The 19618-nt window shown below is 44.9% G+C and overlaps 1 protein-coding gene across 5 annotated transcripts in view; it reads right to left on the bottom strand.

The window, feature by feature from the left end:
* Positions 1–1242: 1242 nt before the first annotated feature.
* polr3e (polymerase (RNA) III (DNA directed) polypeptide E) overlaps positions 1243–19618 on the bottom strand; it is a 65615-nt gene continuing 47239 nt past the window's right edge. For all 5 annotated transcript variants that reach the window (XM_059978964.1, XM_059978963.1, XM_059978966.1 and 2 more), the window contains 3 exons: positions 7912–7989; positions 6262–6387; positions 1243–2084 (listed from right to left, as the gene is read on the bottom strand). In XM_059978964.1, coding sequence (XP_059834947.1) covers positions 2028–2084; positions 6262–6387; positions 7912–7989 — 261 coding nt within the window. In that variant the 3' untranslated portion in view covers positions 1243–2027. The remainder of the gene's footprint in view (positions 2085–6261; positions 6388–7911; positions 7990–19618) is intronic.

Below are 19618 nucleotides of genomic sequence, written 5' to 3'. Positions count from 1 at the left end.
TCCCATCTATTATTCTGGAAATCTTGAGCCACCCACACCAAATGATGGAATTCAAGTCAGGGGCCATTGTGGAAAGTCCCAGACACAAATGGATGATAGAAAATGGAGGAAAATGTGGGAGGGACGGGTCAGCTTACCAACCAGAGCCTGTACTGCTTTAAAGTCAAGCAGCAATGGTAGAGAATATATAGCTGCTGTTTCAGGCCAAAACCCTTTGTCAGGACTAGGAAAGGATATATTTGTCAGGAGTTTTAGTGTGCACTTTGAACTCATTGTAGATTAGTTTGGGAGAAGCACTCAGTTCAACCATATCTCAGTCAGTGAAAACACCTCACCTTGTTAGAAATGTTAGAAAAGAGGCAGATTCTTACCCTAAGGGTGCAAGCAGCAAAGAAGAGTGAAATCTGTGGATTTCTGTATGCCAGAGGAAACTGCTGTGGAGGTAGAAGATTGGTAGACTGTTCTCAGGTCTATTTCTGTTAGGACCAGGTGAGGGGATACTACAGCAAAGAAACAGGCCTTTGGGTACACCAAGTCTATGCTGAGCGGTTATTCTGCTTAGCCCTGGACCAACCCCCCCCCCCCCCCCATCCAAATCTATTCAAACTTATCTCACATTGCAATCCACATCTATCACTTCTGCTGCAGCCTGTTCCCCACTTTCACCACCCGCTGAGCGAAGTTCTCCCTAAATGTTTCAACTTTCCCCCATGACCTCCAGCTGCAGCCTCATCCGACCTGGGTGGGAAAAGCCTGCTTGCGTTTATCCTATCCATACTACTCATTCTGTGTTCCAGAGCCCTCCCATCCTGACAAACAACCTTGCCAACTTTCTCTGCCCTTTTCACCACACAAATATGAAATGTTTATACTTTAATCTGTGACGTTCAGAAGTATTATTGTGAGACTGGCATCCATCAGCCTGCTGTGGGAGCATGAACACTAACATGTCAGATAGCGAAGGAGACAAGACGAAAGCAGGTCAGGTAGAATCTATGGAAGGGAATAAACAGTTCAGGTCAAGACCCCTGATACAACAGTAAAACACTACAGCAGAGAAACAGGCCTTTATGGCCCATCTAGACTCATTCAATCTCATTTGTGGACTCAACCTCCCAAAGCCCTGACTCCCAACAACACTTTGATCCCAACCAGTTGTCCCTGCTAATTTTCTGAAATGGGTAACACACACAAAATGCTGGAGGAACTCAGCAGTCAGCACTTAAGGAGAGGAATAAACAGTCAATGTTTCAATGTTTTATTTACAGTTCAGCTCAAGACGATTTGCAGCAGCCATACCCACTGCCCATGTTCCCTCTTTCGTGAATTGACAACTTCACGTTAAGATGCAATCTAAAAAATTCAATCGTTACATGGGGGGAAAATCTATCAAAGAACAATGTGGATTTGGTTACAACTCATCAGTATTAAAATCGTAAAATTAGACTTTCAACAGATTGGGTGAACTTTTGGTCACTTAGATTGTTCAAGATCACAGGCCAACAGCTCTCAACAGTGGAAAATCATTAGACTATGAATTTCTATTGAATGAACTAGAATCCTAGCCTTTTGACTAGGTGATGTGTTACTGATCTAGACCTTATCCACAATGTATGGAGATTAAAGATGACTGCAAAGACTTTAAATGATATTTCATGATTCCTCACAGATAGATCCATTTTCCTTCTATACAAAACTGTAGTTTGAATACAGGGTGAGAGTAGGTCCAAGTCTGCTAACACTGACTTGTGAAGGTGAACGGAATCTCTATTTGCTTTCCCCGAGGTTGTTCTACACAAAACTACAGTTTGAACAGAGGGTGAGAGTCAATAGGTCCGAGTCTGTTAACACTGAGTTGTGAAGGTGAACCGAATCTTTATTCGCTTTCGTTGTTCCATCGGTTCTGCCCACCATTACAATCAAGTGTCCACGTCAACCAATAGTGGCACACAGGCGTTAACCCACCACCATCGCTTGTTAACTTCATTCGCCATTGTTTTAATGCCCAGTGGGGCACTGTGCAGCTGTCAGGAAGGCAGGGTCCCTTTCAGATACCACATCCCACCGTGGCTTGCACAGCAGTCCTGTAAAAAGAGAGTTGAGACGGATGAGTACAGGACTCCTTGCAGCAGAGAAACCACTTGTACAGGCAAGTGGCCCCAACCAACACCACACGGATATGCAGAGTTGCAGACACAGCTCAGTCTCCCCTCCACGGACCCAGTCTATACTTTTCGCTGCCTTGGTAGAGCAGCTGGTACAATCAAAAACTCCACCCAGCCCATTCTCCCTCCTCTTTTGGCTAGACCCTCCCACAGGGCAGGAGGTACCCAAAAACAAGAACCGCTCTGTAAGACCAATGCATGCACCCTATTGTTTAGCTGTCACTGTTTGATTTGATCAGTATGGAGAACAACCAATGTGCAAAAGATGAATATGGTAAATGAAACTTTAAAAATAATACTGAGAACTGGGCAAGGTAGCACAATCACTTTACAGCATCAGCGATCACCACGCAGAGTTCGATTCCTGCTACTGTCTGAAAGGAGCTTGTACATTCTCCCCACAGCTGCATGGGTTTCGTCTGGGTGCTCTGGTTTCCTCCCATAGTCCAAATGACATACGGCTCAATCATGGGCTGATCCAATTCTTCCAGTCATCCCCTTTGATGCCCTGGCTAATCAAGAACCTATCTCTCTGCCTTAAGTACACCCAATGACTTGGCCTCCACAGCCTCTTGTGGCAACAAATTCCACAGATTTACTACCCTCTGACTAAAGTAATTTCTCTACATCTCTGTTCTAAATGGAGGTCCTTCAATCCTGAAGTCGTGCCCTCTTGTCCTAAACTCCCCTGCCATGGGAAATAACTTTGCCATATCTGATCTGTTTAGGCCTTATAACATTCGGAATGTTTCTATGAGATTCCCCTTAATTCTCCTGAACTCCAGGGAATACAGCCCAAGAGCTGCCAGACATTCCTCATACGGTAACCCTTTCAATACTGGAATCATTCTTGTGAATCTTCTCTGAAACCTCTCCAATGTCAGTGCATCCTTTCTAAAATAAGGAGCCCAAAACTACACAATACTCAAGTGTGGTCTCACGAGTGCCTTATAGAGCCTCAACATCACATCCCTGCTCTTACATTCTATACCTCTAGAAATGAATGCCAACACTGCATTCCCCTTTTACACCACTGACTCAACCTAGAGGTTAACCTTTAGGGTATCTCTGCAATTTGAATTATCTACCCATCTAAATAATAGTTTACCCGTTTCTTTCTCCCACCAAAGTGCATGACCATACACTTTCCAACATTGTATTTCATTTGCCACTTTGTCTATTCCCCTACACTAAGTCTCTCTGCTTCCTCAACACTACCTACTCCTCTACCTGTCTTTGTATCATCAGCAAATCCATTAATCCTGCAGTCCAAATCATTGACATACATCGTAAAAAGCAGTGGTCCCAACACCGACCCGTGGAACACCACTGGTAACCAGCAGCCAGCCAGAATAGGATCCCTTTATTCCCACTCTGTTTTCTTCCCTGTAATTCCATGGGCCCTTATCTTACTAAGCAGCCTCATGTGTGACACCTTGTCAAAGGCCTTCTGAAAATCCAAGTACACCACATCTACTGCATCTCCTTTGTCTACCGTGCTTGTAATTTCCTCAAAAAATTGCAGTATGTTTGTCAGACAGGATTTCCTTTTAGGAAACCATGCTGGCTTTGGCATTTGCAATTTTCCAGACATCCGTTACAATGCCAGAATCTATCGATTCTTGAAAGATCACCGCTAACATCTCCGCAATCTCTCCAGATACTTCCTTCAGAACCCGAGGGTGCATTCCATCAGGTCCAGGAGATTTATCCACCCTCAGACCATTAAGCTTCCTGAGCACCTTCTCAGTTGTAATTTTCACTTCACTTCCCTGACACTCTTGAATGTCCAGTGTACTGCAGATGTCTTCCACTGTCAAGATTGATGCAAAATATGCATTCAGTTCTGCTGCCATCTCTGCATCTCTCATTACAATATCTTCAGCATCATTTTCTATTGGTCCTATATCTACCCTCAACACTCTTTTACCCTTTATATACTTAAACAAAGATTTTAGTATCTTCTTTGACATTAGTTGCCAACTTCCTTTCATAATTCATCTTTCCCTTCCTAAAGATCTTCTTAAGTTTCTTTCTGCAAGTTTTTAAAAGCTCCCCAATCCTCTATCTTCCCACTAGCTCTGGCTTCCTTGTATGCCCTCTCTTTGGCTCTGACTTCACTTGTCAGCCACTGTGGTGTCCTTGTTCCATTCGAAAATTTCTTCTCATTTGAAATATATTTCATTTTTCACAGAAACTCCAGCCATTGCTGCTCTGCTGTCCTTCCAGCTAGTGTCCCTTTCCAGTCAACCTTGGCCAGTTCCCCTCTCGTGCCATTTATTCCACTGAAATACCGACACATTGGAACTTAGTTTCTCCCTCTTGAATTTCAATGTGAACTCGATCATATTGTGATCACTTTTCCCTAAGGGTTCCTTAACCTTAAGCTCTCTTAATCACCTCTGGATCATTGCACAACACCCAATCTAGCACAGCCAATCCCATAGTTGGCTCAACAACAAGCTGTTCTAAAAAGCCATCCCTTAGATATTCTACAAATACTCTCTTTTGAGGTCCAGTACTGGCCTGGTTTTCCCAATCCATTTTCATGTTAAAAACCCCAACGATTATCATGACATTGCCCTTCTGACATGCCTTTCCCATCTCCTGCTGTAATTTGTAATCCACATCCCGGATGCTGTTTGGAGGCCCGTATACAACTGCCATTAGGGTCCTTTTACCCTTGCCATTTCTTAACCCATAGAGACTCTACACCTTCTGATCCTATGTCATCCCTTTCTAATGATTTAATATAATTCCTCATACACAGAGCCACACCACCCCCTCTGCCTACAAACCCATCTTTCTGATATACCGTATATCCTTGGACATTCAACTTCCAATGGCAGCCATCCTTTAGCCAGGTTTCAGAGATGGCCACAATGTCATTCCCCTGCAAAAATTAGTTTAAACCCTCCCTAACAGCTCCATTAAACCTGCCTGCTAGGATATTGGACCCTTTGGGGTTCAGGTGTAACCCATCCTTTGTGTACAGGTTGTACCTCCCCCAGAAGAGGACCCAGTGATCCAGGAACCCGAAGCCCTGCCCCCTACAGCAATCTCTCAACCACACATTAATATGCCTAATCATGCTATTCTTACGCACATGGCATAGGCAGTAATCCTGACATTTTTACCCTGCAGGTCCTGCTTTTCGGCTTCCTGCCTAAATCCCTGAATTCACTCTTCAGAACCTCCTCCCTTTTTCTACCTATGTACCAAGACTTCTGGCTGCTCACCCTCTCCTTTCAGAATACTCTGCACCCGATCTGAGACATCCGGTACCCTGGCATCCGCGAGGCAACACACCATGTGCGTATCTCTTTCAGAACCTCCTGCCTGTCCGTCTCACTATGGAATCCCCAATGACTACTGCATTCCTCATCTTCTCTCCCTTCTGCACCACGGAACCAGGTTCAGTGTCATGGTCGTCCTCTGTCAGGTCATCCCCCACCCCCCAACAGTGTCCAAGACAAGATAACGATTACTGAGGGGGATGGCCACAGGGGTGCTCTCTACTATCTGAGCTCTTCCCCTCGCCTCCCTGACAGTCACCCACTTACCTAATGCCTGCAGCTGCGGGGTGACTAACTCATTGTAGCTCCTAGCTATCTCCTGCTCACTTTCCCCAATAAGCTGTAGGTCATCAAGCTGCAGCTCCAGATCCCTAACACGATCTCCCAGGAGCTTCACCAAGAGAACTGAATTGTTTTTGGTCACAAAATGCATCATTTTTGCATCAACGAGCAACACAGTCGAGAATGAGCTGGGGCAGCCTGCAATTCACTAACACGTTGTTGGACTGTGGTAGGAAACCCACATGATCAAACGGAGAACATACAAACTCTCTATATAGACAGTGGCAGGAACTGAACCTGGATTACATGCATAGTAAAGTGAAACACTGTGATGTGGAATGGAATTGGTGCAAGATCAGTGTGGTCAAGATCACAGTGTCCGGTACAGACTCAGTGGACGAGGGTCCCGTTGTCAGGGTATATGTGATTTACCCAGGAGGAGAGAGACTGTATTAACCCTCACACACCATCTAGACTGCACCATTACTGGGGCAACCTGACTCTCCATTTGCACTGACCTTCAGCACTCTGTCCACGTCGTGTTTACTGAGATTGTCTCCAAAATCCTGGCAGAGTTTGGTCTGGATGACGTTCCGACGCACACGGTAATTCTTCGAAAAGATTTCGAGAAGTATCTGCCGATACTGAAACAAAAAAACATCATGAGGACACGTCGATGCCACATCTCTGGACAAGATCACTCAAGCCTATTCACATTTATCACAGGACTAGCATTAGACCCTAAGACATAGGAGCAGAATTAGGCCATTCATCCCATTAAGTCTTTCCCACCATGGCTGATTTATTATTCCTCTCAACCCCATTCTCATGTCTTCTCCCTGTACCCTTTGACAACCTGATTATTCAAGAACCTATCAACTTCTGCTTTAAATACACCCAATGACTTGTCCTCCAGAGCTGTCAATGGTAATGAGTTCCACAGGTTCACCACCCTCTGCGTAATGAAATCCTCTCCATCTCTGTTCTCAGTAGAAGTCCTTCAATTCTGAGGCCTTCCCCCCAGTCCCAGACTTCCCCATCATGAGAAACATCTTTTCTACATCCACTTTATCTAGTCCTTTCAATATTTGGCAGGTTTCAATGAGATTCCCCTTCAATCTTCTAAACAGCCATGGCACAGCAGGCCACTCTGCCCATCCTTTAAGACCCATTATGACTCCTTTCTCCTATCAAAGGAAACATGGGCATTTATCAGATGCCCATTAATGTGATGTGGTAACTCAGTAGGTGGTGCTGATGTCTGATGGCCAATCGCCTGCATTCAATACTTACTTTGGATGCTGTCAGTGTGGAGTTTGCAAGCTCTCCCTGTGACTGCTGTCAATGAACTCTTAAATGGGTATTGGAAGGCAAGAGATTGCGTCTGGGAAAGGGGGGAGTGGGGAAGAAGAGATTACTTTGCTAGCATAGACCCAATGGACGGAACGATCACATTTGGTATCATAAGGAAGTCTTTACTCTCAGCAGCCTCTCAGGTTCTGCAGACGCTGGAAATCCAGAGCAACACACAACAAAATGCCAGAAAAACTCAGCAGGTCAGGTTCTGTTCATGGAGGGGAATATGTTTCAGGCCAAGACCCTTCATCAGGAGTACAAGCTGGCACGTGAGAGGTGAGGGCGAAGGTGGGTGAAGGGGGAGGAATCTGATGAGAGGATATTTGATTTTGGAAGAAAGGGAAGGGGGGGGGGGGGGGAGAAACCAGGATGGGAATGGAAAATTGCAAATGGGGGAGGGAGGTGGGGGAGAAATTACCAGAAGTTGGAGAAATCGATGTTCATGCCATCATGTTGGAGGCTACACAGGAGGAATATGAGGTATCGCTCCTCCAACCTGAGTGTAGCAGTAGAGAAGGCCATGAATCAACATGTCAGAATGGGAATGGAAGTCTAATTAAAATGATGGCCACCAGGAAATCCCACAATTTGTGGCAAATGGAGCGAAGGTGCTTGACAATTTCTTTGACTAAAACAACTTCTCATTTATGTGTTTCCAACTGTGTTAAATGTTTCATGAGCCAGGTGCATGTCACCTTCACTAATACTGCCCTGGGAGCCAGCTCCATTGCCTCTCTTTTACCCAGAGACAGGCCAAAACCCGAGGGCCGTCATCGCTCTCAGTCGGAACAAGACACTTGGCTGCAGCTTACCTGGTCGAAGGAGTCCCCAGCCTCCCAAAGTGCAAAGACCTTCTGTTCGTCAGCTGAAGCGGTTGTCTGTGGAGGGAACTGAACAGGGAGTACATCAGGAAGAGAGTCTGCACACTCAATCACAAAATGCCCACAGGATACAGAACCACCAGACAGACTGGAAACTCCTTACAGACAGCAGTGGGAATCAAACCTCGATTAGTGATCACTGGCGCGGTAAAGCAATGCCACCCCGAGCCCAGCTCCCACACTGAACTGTACACATACTGTAGTTCTAACTCCTCCATTTCCAGCAATCTGAGAGCCAGAGGGAACACCAGTGCAGTGTGCTCAACCGAGAATTGCAGAGGCTAAACCAGGGAGGAAAGAGAATGTTCCTACATAAATAACATTAATGAATCAACACGACATAGATTTCAACATAAAACATTTATCAGGGTGCTGCCTGGATTAGAGAGATTGTCTTTGAGGATAGGCTGAGAGAGCAAGGGCTTTTTTCGCTGGAGCGAAGGATGAGAGATGATTTGTTAAAGGCGTACAAGAGGCAGAGATAGAGTGGACAGCCAAAGACATTTTCTCAGGGTGGAAAGGGCTGATATCAAGTATAACTTTAAGATGAATGGAGGGAAGTATGCGGGGGAGGTGGGGGGTATACCGAGTATCAGAGGTAAGGTTTTTTAAAAAATATAGAGTGGTGGGTGCATAGAGGCAAATAAATTAGAGGCATTTAAGATAGGCACATGGATGAGAGAAAAATGGACAGCTATGTGGGAGGAAAATGTTAAATAAACTTGGAGTAGTCAAAAGCTCAGCAAGAAATGGGCAACACTATTTATTACAGCTCGGGTGACCTCTAAATGTCCTCCCCGTGAAATGCATGGATTTACCCCGGGTGTTCCAGTTTCTACCCACAGTCCAAAGAGGTATCGGGTAAGTTATTGGTCATTGGTTAATTTAGGGGTTGTTGGGTGGTGAATCTAAGGGCCAAAAGGGGTCAAGTGGCACCATATCTCAATAAATAAACACCCTGATCTAAAAGGCCTCTACTGTTCTATGCTCCAAAGATTGATACACAATGAAAGTGCAAAAGACAAGCAATGATGAACACTGCTTTCTTGAGGCAGCACTCCGTGTAAGTGTGCTCAGAAGTGGAGAGGGCTGGGCTTTTGTGTTCCTGGGCACTGGTGTTACCAGGCCATGATGCACCGTGCATCCACAGATGTTTGTAATGATTTTGGTGACGTGCCGAATCTAAGCAAACATCTAAAAACGTATCATGCCTTCTTTGTGATGATGCTTACACATCCGTCCCAGGACAGATCCTTTAAACACCAAGGAATTTAAAGCTCTGACTCAGCTCTCATTCTCTGCAACCTCAACTGCTGCCCTATTATTTTCTAGAGTAATGATCTAAACAACAGGAAGGAAAGCAGTTCCCTTTAATTTAATGTCTGCTCCGGGGATGGGAGATGCATTTGTGGTCTATGTCACCAGCAGACGGAGGGAGTGAGCTGCTGACCTCCAAGCATCTTCAGTCCAGTTCAGCCTGTCAACAGGGAGATCTGAGCTCACTAAGGTCCCGAATCTGGAGCTGGGTCCAGGTTACTGAAGGGAAGCCAAATTAACAAGAGCAGAGGTGACTATTCAGCTCTTTGAACTTGTACTGACTGCTCTCCAACTAGCTCCACTCAGTATAGGATTACCAAAATTGTGGAACACGTTAATTGGATTATCCAGCACAACTTTAAACACAAACATCTCACTATTCTATACTTTCCTCCAAACACCTTAAGATGGGCTCCCAACCTTTTTTATGCCATGGACCAATACCATCAAGCAAGGGGTCCATGGACCTCAGGTTGGGAACACCTGTCTTAAAATTATGCCCTCTCATTTACGCCATCTCCACTCAGCCTATGCCCCCTATCATCTCGTCCATTTTTATCAAGTCACTTCTCATCCTCCTTGTGCCTGGGAACTCTGCCAGTCTGACACACTACAGGGACAGAGGAAAGCAGATGGCAGAAACTTTTACATCAGAGCAAGTTTCCAATCAGGCACCAATACCACACTACATGTAGCACTGCCTGGAAATCCACTCCCATTACGATCACTGGTGGATCACAGCCACAAATCCTCCTCATTCTGTGTGGCTGTTGTGCAGATAGCTGTTACAACCTTGGAAACTACCATGAATCACAAACTGCATTTCTGAGGTCATGCAGCATAGGTATTGGTTTTTTAAAGTGCACAAGGTTGTCCTGCTGGCTTTGTGCCCACATCAAGAAACCATTGGCCTCCTAACTAGCTTTCCATCCTTTCCAAATATCGAGGCGTTCACAAAACTGTGGTTACACTGTTGTGAAGCACAACCCGTGGGACGTAGTAGCGCACGCCGCGATTACAGCTCAGCCCAGAGTTCAGAGTTGCTACCAGCAAGTTGCTACTGTGCTTCACCAGCATGTCTAAATCCTTTCATGAAAAAGGTGCAATTTATGATTGTTTTCCTTGTGAATGCTGATTATCTGATGCTCTGTGCCTGTGATGCCACTGCAAATAAGTTTTTTATTGTACCAGTACCAGTGACAATAAATCCCACTTTCACTACAGCCTGATATAATTACATCAACAATGTCACCTACGTGCAACTCAGCAGCCCCAGATTCTATTAGTACGTTAACTTTCTGGTGTTGAGCTCTCTCGCCTGAGTTAGTGTGTTCACTCTCTTGGTGTCTGTACTGGGACTCTGGTAAAGTTGTATTTTCAAATGCGAAGTGGGTGGGGAGGGAGAGAGAGCTGGACATGTCTGAATGGGACCATAATGAGACTCAAGAGTGTTCCTCCCTTGAGCCTAATCAGATATTAATAATTACTCAGCATTGTTTAGGGTGTGGGCTGTTTCAGTGTCACTTCGTTAAAAAGCAATCCCAGAAGCCTCAGTAAACAGCCCAGAAGGTTGGTTTCATCCACACAACACTGAGCTTCAGGACATTCACTGGCAAAGACCTTCTGTGATTGTGGGGTGGGGTGGAGGAGCCACTTTGTCGAGCACCTTTACTCTGTCCACTAAAGGAGGCGTGATTCCCAGCAACACACACAGAATGCTGGAGGAACTCGGCAGGTCTGGCAGCATCTGTGGAAAAGAATACAGTCGACATTATGGGCTAAGACCCTTCCATAAATGCTGCCTGATCTGCTGAGTTCCTCCTGCATTCTGTGTGAATTGCTCAAGATTTCCAGCACCTGCAGAATCTCGTGTTTATAATTAACTTCAACTGACATTTTAATCTTAATTTCAAAAATCAACAAACAACAGATGACATTTATTCGTCAGATCCGTTGAGCTCCTGGATCACGAACACAAAGATCCCTCAGCGTAACCATTCATGGTATGATGTGGGTAATCATGGTCTTTCCGTGACCATGACTGTTCTTGGCAAATTTTTCCACAGAAGTTGCTTTGCCATTGCCTTCTTCTGGGCAGTGACTTTACAAGACGGGTGAGCCCAGCCATGATCAATACTCTTCAGAGATTGTCTGCCTGTTGTCAGCGGTCACAGAACTGGTTAACCAGGACTGGTTATCTGCGCCGGCTGCTCATTCGACCACCCACCACCTGCTCCCATGTGACCTAGATTTGGGGGATAAGAGGTACTAAGCAGTTGCTAGAGCTTGTCCAAGGGTGACCTACAACGAGTGGAGGGAAGGAGTGTGTTACACCTTCTTCTGGTAAAGATATACCACTACCTTGCTACCCGTAACCTTCCTTTCCACACCCTGTGGTGCAGCGGGGGGAGCTTTGCCATTTCTTTAGCATTTTTATCTGATTTTTTGTTTAAAGAGGCTGACACCCAACCTGGCATGGATGGAAAGCGTGCAAGGAGCTGGCTGGATTCAAACCCGGGATCACTCGCCTCAAAGTCTGATACAGATGCCATTACACCACTGGCTGGCAGCCCGGAGCCATTAGCACTAATAATTTAATAAGATCTAACGGGTAGCTAACATATCTAACAACAATAGCAATTCACCAGTCCTGGCATCAACACGCATACAGTCCAGTCAGATTAGCTGAAATACTGAAAGTAATTCATTCAGTCTCTAATCCTGTCATCACCTTCGCAGTCCTTTTTTCCTGATTAAACTAATCTGTCATTCTAAAATGTTAATAGGATTATATCCATACTGGTTCGTTAAGGTTGTTATAGCCGGGGGTGGTACTGGGGACAAGCTCCCACTGCCTACTAAATTCTCTCAATGACGTGCGTCTCAAATAGCCTCCGACAACCAAGTTCAGCTCCTGGCTTTCATGTGTGATTTAGCTACTAAGCCCAGTGAAACTGTTTCTACTGACAGGAGAAAGGGCAAAAGCAGGTTATTGGTGTCTTAAATCCAGTCGCTTTGGGCAGATAGAGCTCATCAGCTGTGGTTGGCAGCTCATCTAGGAGAAACTGTGCCCCCGGTCCTGGACATCCTCTTCACTTCCACTCTACCCAGGCCTTTCAATATTCAATAATCTCATTGATCCCCTCATTTTCTAAACTCCAGTGAGTACAGGCCCAGAGCCGCAAATGCTCCTCATACATTAACCCCTTCCTTCTTGGTCACATTACACCAAATGTGGTCTGACCAATGCCTTATAGTCTCAGCATCACAAAAGCATAAACCATCAGGTTGAAAAATCACAGGTAGAACAGAATAATGGAGGGGAAATAGGAGAAGCAGGCCACTAACTCTCAAGCCTGTTAACCTGCCTCATCTCCTCTCTGAGCCCGTTCTCACTCCTCCCTAAATATGCCTAATGATCTGACCCATCAGGGCAGAGAATTTTGATAATCTCCACACCATACAGAACGCGACCACTACATAGTCTTAACCATGTTCCCTTGCTCGAGAGTGCTGCACCTGGCAGCAATGGGTGGACATAGAGCAGGCGTTTCCTACAGCACAGGAGTCTAGGACCAGAGCACACAGCCTCAGAACAGATGAACGTCCATTTAGAACAGAGAAGAGGGCGGTCAGTCGGTGTAATTCATTGCTGAGGGGACCAAATCATTGTATATAAAGCAGAGGTTGATAATGGTGTTAATGACTGTCTTGTTCTGCCTTAAGGCCTGGTACAGGACCTCTTGCTGCTCCAAGAGTATCCCACCTTATTAAATAACCCACTTGGCACTGGCACTTCTGCAAAGACACACGTGATGCACGGGATGGAGACACCATCCAGGATATTGCCATTCTACACTAACATGTAGGTCCATGGCCACCTCTAGGGTCACGAAGAAGCCACTCTCAGGTTGGAGTTAACACATTATATTCGATCTGGGTAGCCTCCAACCTGATTTCTCCAGTATCTACCCTTCCCACTTCCATTCCCCGTTCACCCTCCCATCAACTCCCCCTGGATACCCTCCTCCCTCCCTTTCTCCCAAGGTCCACGCTCCCGCTATCAGATTTCTCCTTCTTCAGTCCTTTACCTGTTCCATCTATCACCTTGTACTCCTTCTCCCCCCTTCCTTTCCAGTCCTGATGAATTGTCTCGGCCCGAATGTGACTGTCTATTCCCTACCATGGATGCTGCCTGACCTACTGAGTTCCTCCAGTGTTTTGTGTGTGTTACACCATCCAGGACATGCCCTCTTCTCATTATTACCATCAGGAAGGAGGTACAGAAGCCTACATGAGTGTGTACAGGTACAGTGTCTTCCCCTCTGCCATCAGACTGCTGAACTGTTCAGAACTCTGTTCTATTCCCCTCTCTTGATGCTGTCTGGTCTGTTGAGTTCCTCCAGCATTTTGTGTGTGCTGCTCCGGATTTCCAGCATCTGTACAATTTTGTGTTTCCTTACTATTTTGCTGTTTTCGCACTATTTTTCATATATTCTCATTGTAACTTACAGCACTTTTTAAATGTCTTGCATTATACTGCTGCCACAAATCAAATTCCACAATTTATGTCAGTGATAATAAACCTGACTCTGAAAAACATTCTTGCAGTTGATGCAAACTCCAGTGAGTTGACATGGAAAGGCTGGCATTTTGTGAGATACACACAAGTCCCGTTAATGGCACGGTTTTTAGCGGGAGAATGGCTCGGCACTTCAACTCCCCACAGACTGAAACACGACAGAAGGAAGGAGATGTGTGAAGATCGACACCTGGCGTCTGCCATTTCAGCAGCTCAGATTGCTGCTCTCCAGTGGAGTGAAGGCAGCACTGGGACCTGAGCAGTACAGTGCCATCTCTCACACATTCCCGACACTCTTGACTACAGCCATCCCACTGTACAATCGGTAACAATCAGCCCAAGATGTAGGGCAAACCACTTGGCAACAGAAATCCATAATAGACAGGAGCAGAATAAAGTTATTTGACTCAGAGTCTACTGCATCATTCGATCACGGCTGATTTATTTTCCCTTTCAACCCCACTCTCCTGATCTTCTCCCCATAGTCTTTAATGCCTTTACAAGTATATCAACCTCCGCTTTAAATATACCCAATGTACACCCGAAAGATACAGAATTATTATCTTTACTGCCAAACGAGGCAGCAAATGTCTTTTACACCCAAGAGCAGTGAGATATTTTCACAGGAAACATCTCACAGTAGCTTGGATGATAATGAAAATATGTGAAACTGGATGGCTATCTGACCTCAGTACCATTCTCCCACAATAACTCTGCACCCCGTTAGTATCCAACAAATCCTTCTATCTGTCACAATTTACTCAGTGACAAAGATTTCAAAAGACTTTTCACCTCAGTGCTAAATGGATGGCCACTCAGCTGCCTGATCTTCCTGTGCAACTCAAGCCCACCCTAAAAGGGTCACTTGGCACTGGAAGGCACTAGAGGACCAGCTTAAAATTATTTGGTCTCCGGTCACCTCACCGCTCAAATAGAGGCTAAAGATCCCATGAAACTACCCAAGAGCCAGCAGGGTAGATACGACCAGTGTCTAGGTCTAACTTCACACCAAAATCAAATAACTGAAACACTAGTACACCTGACAACACTTCAGCATTCAATACATCAAGCTCAATAACCTGAGCCAACACCATTACCCCATGCTCCACAACATCCCGCTGCTGCCTTGCAGTTTGGATTAGAAATAGAACATTACAGCACAGTACAGGCCCTCTTGACCCACAATGTTGTACCAACCGTTTTTAACCTACTATATCAATCAACTTAACCCTCCCCTCCCACATAATCCTCCATTTTTCTATCATCCAAGTGCCTATCTAAGAGTCTCTTAAATGTCCCTAATGTATCTGCCTCTAGCAAGACCCCTAGCAGCATGCTCTGTGCACCCACCACTCCGTGTAAATCCTATCTCTGACACCCCCCTATACTTTCCTTAAACCACCTTAAAATTATGCCCCTTTGTATTAGCCATTTCTGCCCTGGGAAAAGTCTCTGACAGATCGTGCTCCATCAATGTCTCACCTGTACACCTGTCAAGTCACCGCTCATCTTCCTTCAATCCAAAGAGCCCCAGCTCGTTCAACCGATCCTCATAAGACATGTTCTCTAATCCAGGCAGCGTCCTGGTAAATCTCCACATCCTTCCTATAATGAGGCGACCAGAACTGAACACAATATTCCAAGTGAGGTCTAACCAGGGTCATACAGAGCTGCAACATGATCTTGCAGCTCTGGAACTCAAGATCCCAACTGATGAGGGCCAACACACCACATGCCTTAATCACCGTATCAACTTGCATGATGACTGTGACGTGGTCCCTCTGTTCCTCCACACTGTTATTAACCCCGTACTCTGTCTTCAGGTTTGACCTTTGTAAGAGCATCACTTCATATTGTTCCACAACAACCCCCACCCTCCAGAAATTTCCCCAACAATCCACACCCTCCATCTAACCACTGTTTTCATCAGTCATTACGACAGTGAAGTGCAGTCCCCATCCAAGGGTGCCTCAGGCTGTACAGCCAAGCAGCTGAAACCAGTTACTGACCAAGTCCAGGAGTGGGCAGGTTGGATATTACAGCTGTATTTGGAGAACCATGTATAGTTTTCATTATGCTTCTGTAGCAAAGATATCATTAAACCAGAAAACGGGCAAAGATTAATGAGGAAGCTGGTCTTGACTTGGTAACAGCTTCTTCCCTCAGGCTGTGAGGCTAATGAATACCCTGCACCACCAAGGTCTCGTCACTAGGACAGTGAGCTGTTTACCTGTGCTGCGCACTATAAGCATTTTTATATTAAAATTTTAGTAATTATAAGTATATTTCAATCAGTTATTTATGGCAATATTTTGTTTCAAGTGCCATGTATGGTACGTTTTGTGGGTGCACTGAGGTCTGGAGGGACATTGTTTTGTTTGGTTGTATATACAGTTGCAAGAAAAAGTTTGCGAACCCTTTGCAATTACCTGGTTTTCTGCATTGCTCTTTAAATGTGGTTTGATTTTCATCCAAGCCACAACAACAGACAAACACAATCTGCCTAACAAATAACACACAAACAATTGTACTTTTTATGTCTTCATTGAATACCTTGTTTAACCATTCACAGTCCAGGCTGGAAAATGTGAACCCTTGTATTTAGTAAGTGGCAGAATCTCCTTTAGCAGCAAAAACCTTCACCAAACGTTTCCTGTAGCTGCTGATCAGACCTGCACAATGGCAAGGAGGAATTTTAGACCATTCCTCCATACAAAACTGTTTCACTTCATTAGTACTTCTGGGATACCTTGCATGAACAGCCCTCTTCAGATCATGCAACAGCAACTCAATTGGTTTAAGTTCTCAACTCTGATTTGGGTCATTTCATAACATGAATTTTCTTATTTTTAAACCATTCTGTTGATTATTCTTGTGCTTTAGATCATTGACGTGTTGCATCATCCAACTTCTATTAAGCTTCAGGTGATGGACCACTATCCTGACAATTTCCTGTAAAATGTCTTGATACAACTTTGTATTCATTGTTCCCTCAACAATTGCAAGCCTTCCAGACCCTGAGGCAGCAAAGCCACGATGCTCCTTCCACCATGCTTCACAGTGGGGATGAGGTTTTGGTGCTGGTGTGCAGTGCCTTTTTTCACTCCAAACACAGTAGTGTCCATTTCTGCCAAAAAGTTAAACTTTGTCTCATCTATCCGCAGAACATTGTCCCACGAGCACTGTGGAACATCCATTAGGGCTTTTGCAAGCTTGAGATGTGCAGAAATGTATTTTTTTGGAGAGCAGTGATTTCTCTGTGGTGTCCTTCCATGAGCAACAATCTCATTCAGTGTTTTTCTTATAGTGGACACAAGAACAGAGACAATAGCGAATTCTAGAGATTTCTGCAGGTCCTTTGCTGTAACCCTTGGGTTCTTTTTCACCTCCTTTAGCACTGCACGTTGTGCTCTTGGTGTGATCTTTGCAGAACGATCACTCCTAGGGAGAGTAGCAATTGTACTGAATTTCCTCCATTTGTAGACAATTTCTCTTACTGTGGACTGATGAACACTCAGGTCTTTAGAAATGCTTTTGTAGCCTTTTCCAGCTTCATGCATCTCTACAGTTCTTCTAAGGTCCTTTGAAAGTTGTTTCGATTGAGGCATGATGCACATAAACATATTTTTCTTGAGGAGAGCAGGTTCTGTCAGTAACCTGACTGTGTGTCTTTTTTTTTATATATAGGGCAGGGCACCTTTACAATCCAGACCTCCAATCTCAGCTCATTGATTGGAATACCTGACTATTGATACCCCAGAGGTTCACATACTTTTTTGAATTTAGGCTGTGATTGTTGAAATAGTGTACTCAGCGTTGATGAGAAGTAGTACAATTGTTTGTGTGTTATTAGTTCAGGTAGATTGTGTTTGTTTACTATTGTAACAGATGAAGAGCAGACCACATTTTATGAGTAATTAGTGCAGAAAACAAGGTAACTGCAAAAGGTTCGCAAACTTTCTCTTGTATGTATAGTCAGATGACAATAAACGTGAAGTTGAAAGTGAAACACAGACAAGTGCAAACAGAGGTGCTTTGGGAAGTCAAATCAGGATTTGTACAGTGAATGGCAGAGCCCATGGGACCGCTGTACAACAAAGACCATGGATTACAGGTACATGGTTCACGTGCTGTGTATATGGTTTTGCTTAGTTGTACATTTGTACTGTCAGATGACAATAAACTTGAACACTTTAACTATAGGGAGAAGTCCTTGAACGATAGGAGTCTGAGGGGTGCCCTTACTAGAAATGTGTAAGATCACGGGGAGTAGAGACTGGGTGAATGTGAGTCTTTCTCCTAGGATTGGAGAATTACGTTCAGAGGACACGGACTTAAGGCAAGAGGGGAAGAGATTTAATGGGAAACTTCAGGGGTAACTTTATCTGCACAGAAGCTGGTCAGTATGTGAATGCTGTCCTAGTTACAAGGATGCAGTGGTGACAGGGTATTAACTCTCTCAGCCTGTGGAAGAAACTGTTACCCAGTCAAGACCAGCTTCCTCATTAATCTTCTCCGCACGTCTCCCAGCTTAATGATGATCAATTCCAAGAACCTGGCAAGTACACATGATCAATTAGATCCTTGCGAGAACATGGCACCCGAATGGCCCTACTATACACTGAAGAACCTTCTCTTTTCCTGCAGGCTATTGCGTGCACGTATTTGTCTTGGCAGGTCATGAGCCAATGAATCACAAAGGAGGCATGCTAGGATTTTGAGGAGACCCTAGCAACTTTCCATGGGTGCATGGTGTATCATCATCTAGTATGGAGGCTCCAGTGTGTAGGTTTGAAAGACCAAAAGACCATAATACATGAGATCACATAATAATAATTCGGCAAATTGACCCAGTCTGCTCTGACATTCCAATGTGGCTGACTTACTTACCCTCTTAACCCCTTCTTCCCGTAACCCTGAACACCCCGACAAATCGAGAACCTATCAGCCTCCACCCTAAATATATCCAATGACTTGGCTAACACGAATCAGTACAAATTTAACCCCACTTCTCTGCTGTTGCTCTTGCTTTGCATATAGGTAACAGTATGTGAAATAAGTGGCATTTGAGGCAGGACCTATACACAGGTGGTGGGGTGGAGATACATCACTACCAAAGGAGGTGTAAGGCGCTCCTTCCCTCCGCCAGCCAGCAGGCCACCTGCTTAGCCTCCGATCAGGGTCACGTGAAGCCATGGGAGCAGGTGGTGGATGGTCGTATGGACAGCCAGTGCACATCATATCCTGGTTATGTGACCACTGACTTCAGGCAATCTCTGAAGATTACCGCTAATGGCTGGGGTCACTTGTCTTATAAAAACACCGCCCAGAAGGCAATGGCAGATCACTTTTGTAGAAAAACCTGCCAAGAACGATCATGATCACCCATGTCATACAACACACTGCATTATTGTGATAACAACTGTACATCAATAACATTGTACAGACACTCATGAAAGGTAGATAGATAGGAAACATTTATGGGCCAGAGAAAGGCAAATGCAAAGGACTGAGATGGGAATCTTTGCTGATACAGACAAGATGAACTGAGCTGCATTACTCTACAAGTATATGGAAGCCTGGTATGGAAATACCAGTGCCTGTGAACGGGAATCCCTACAAAAAGTGGTGAATGTGGCCCAGTCCTTCACAGGTAAAGCCCTCCTCACCACTGAGCACATCTACAAGGAGTGTTGTCACAGGAAAGCAGCATCCATGATCAGGGACTGTTAATACTGC

This window comes from Hypanus sabinus, chromosome 9 (genome assembly GCF_030144855.1).
Source record: "Hypanus sabinus isolate sHypSab1 chromosome 9, sHypSab1.hap1, whole genome shotgun sequence".
In the NCBI taxonomy this organism is placed as follows: Eukaryota; Metazoa; Chordata; class Chondrichthyes; order Myliobatiformes; family Dasyatidae; genus Hypanus; species Hypanus sabinus.
This window is presented reverse-complemented; position numbering and strand designations above follow the sequence as displayed.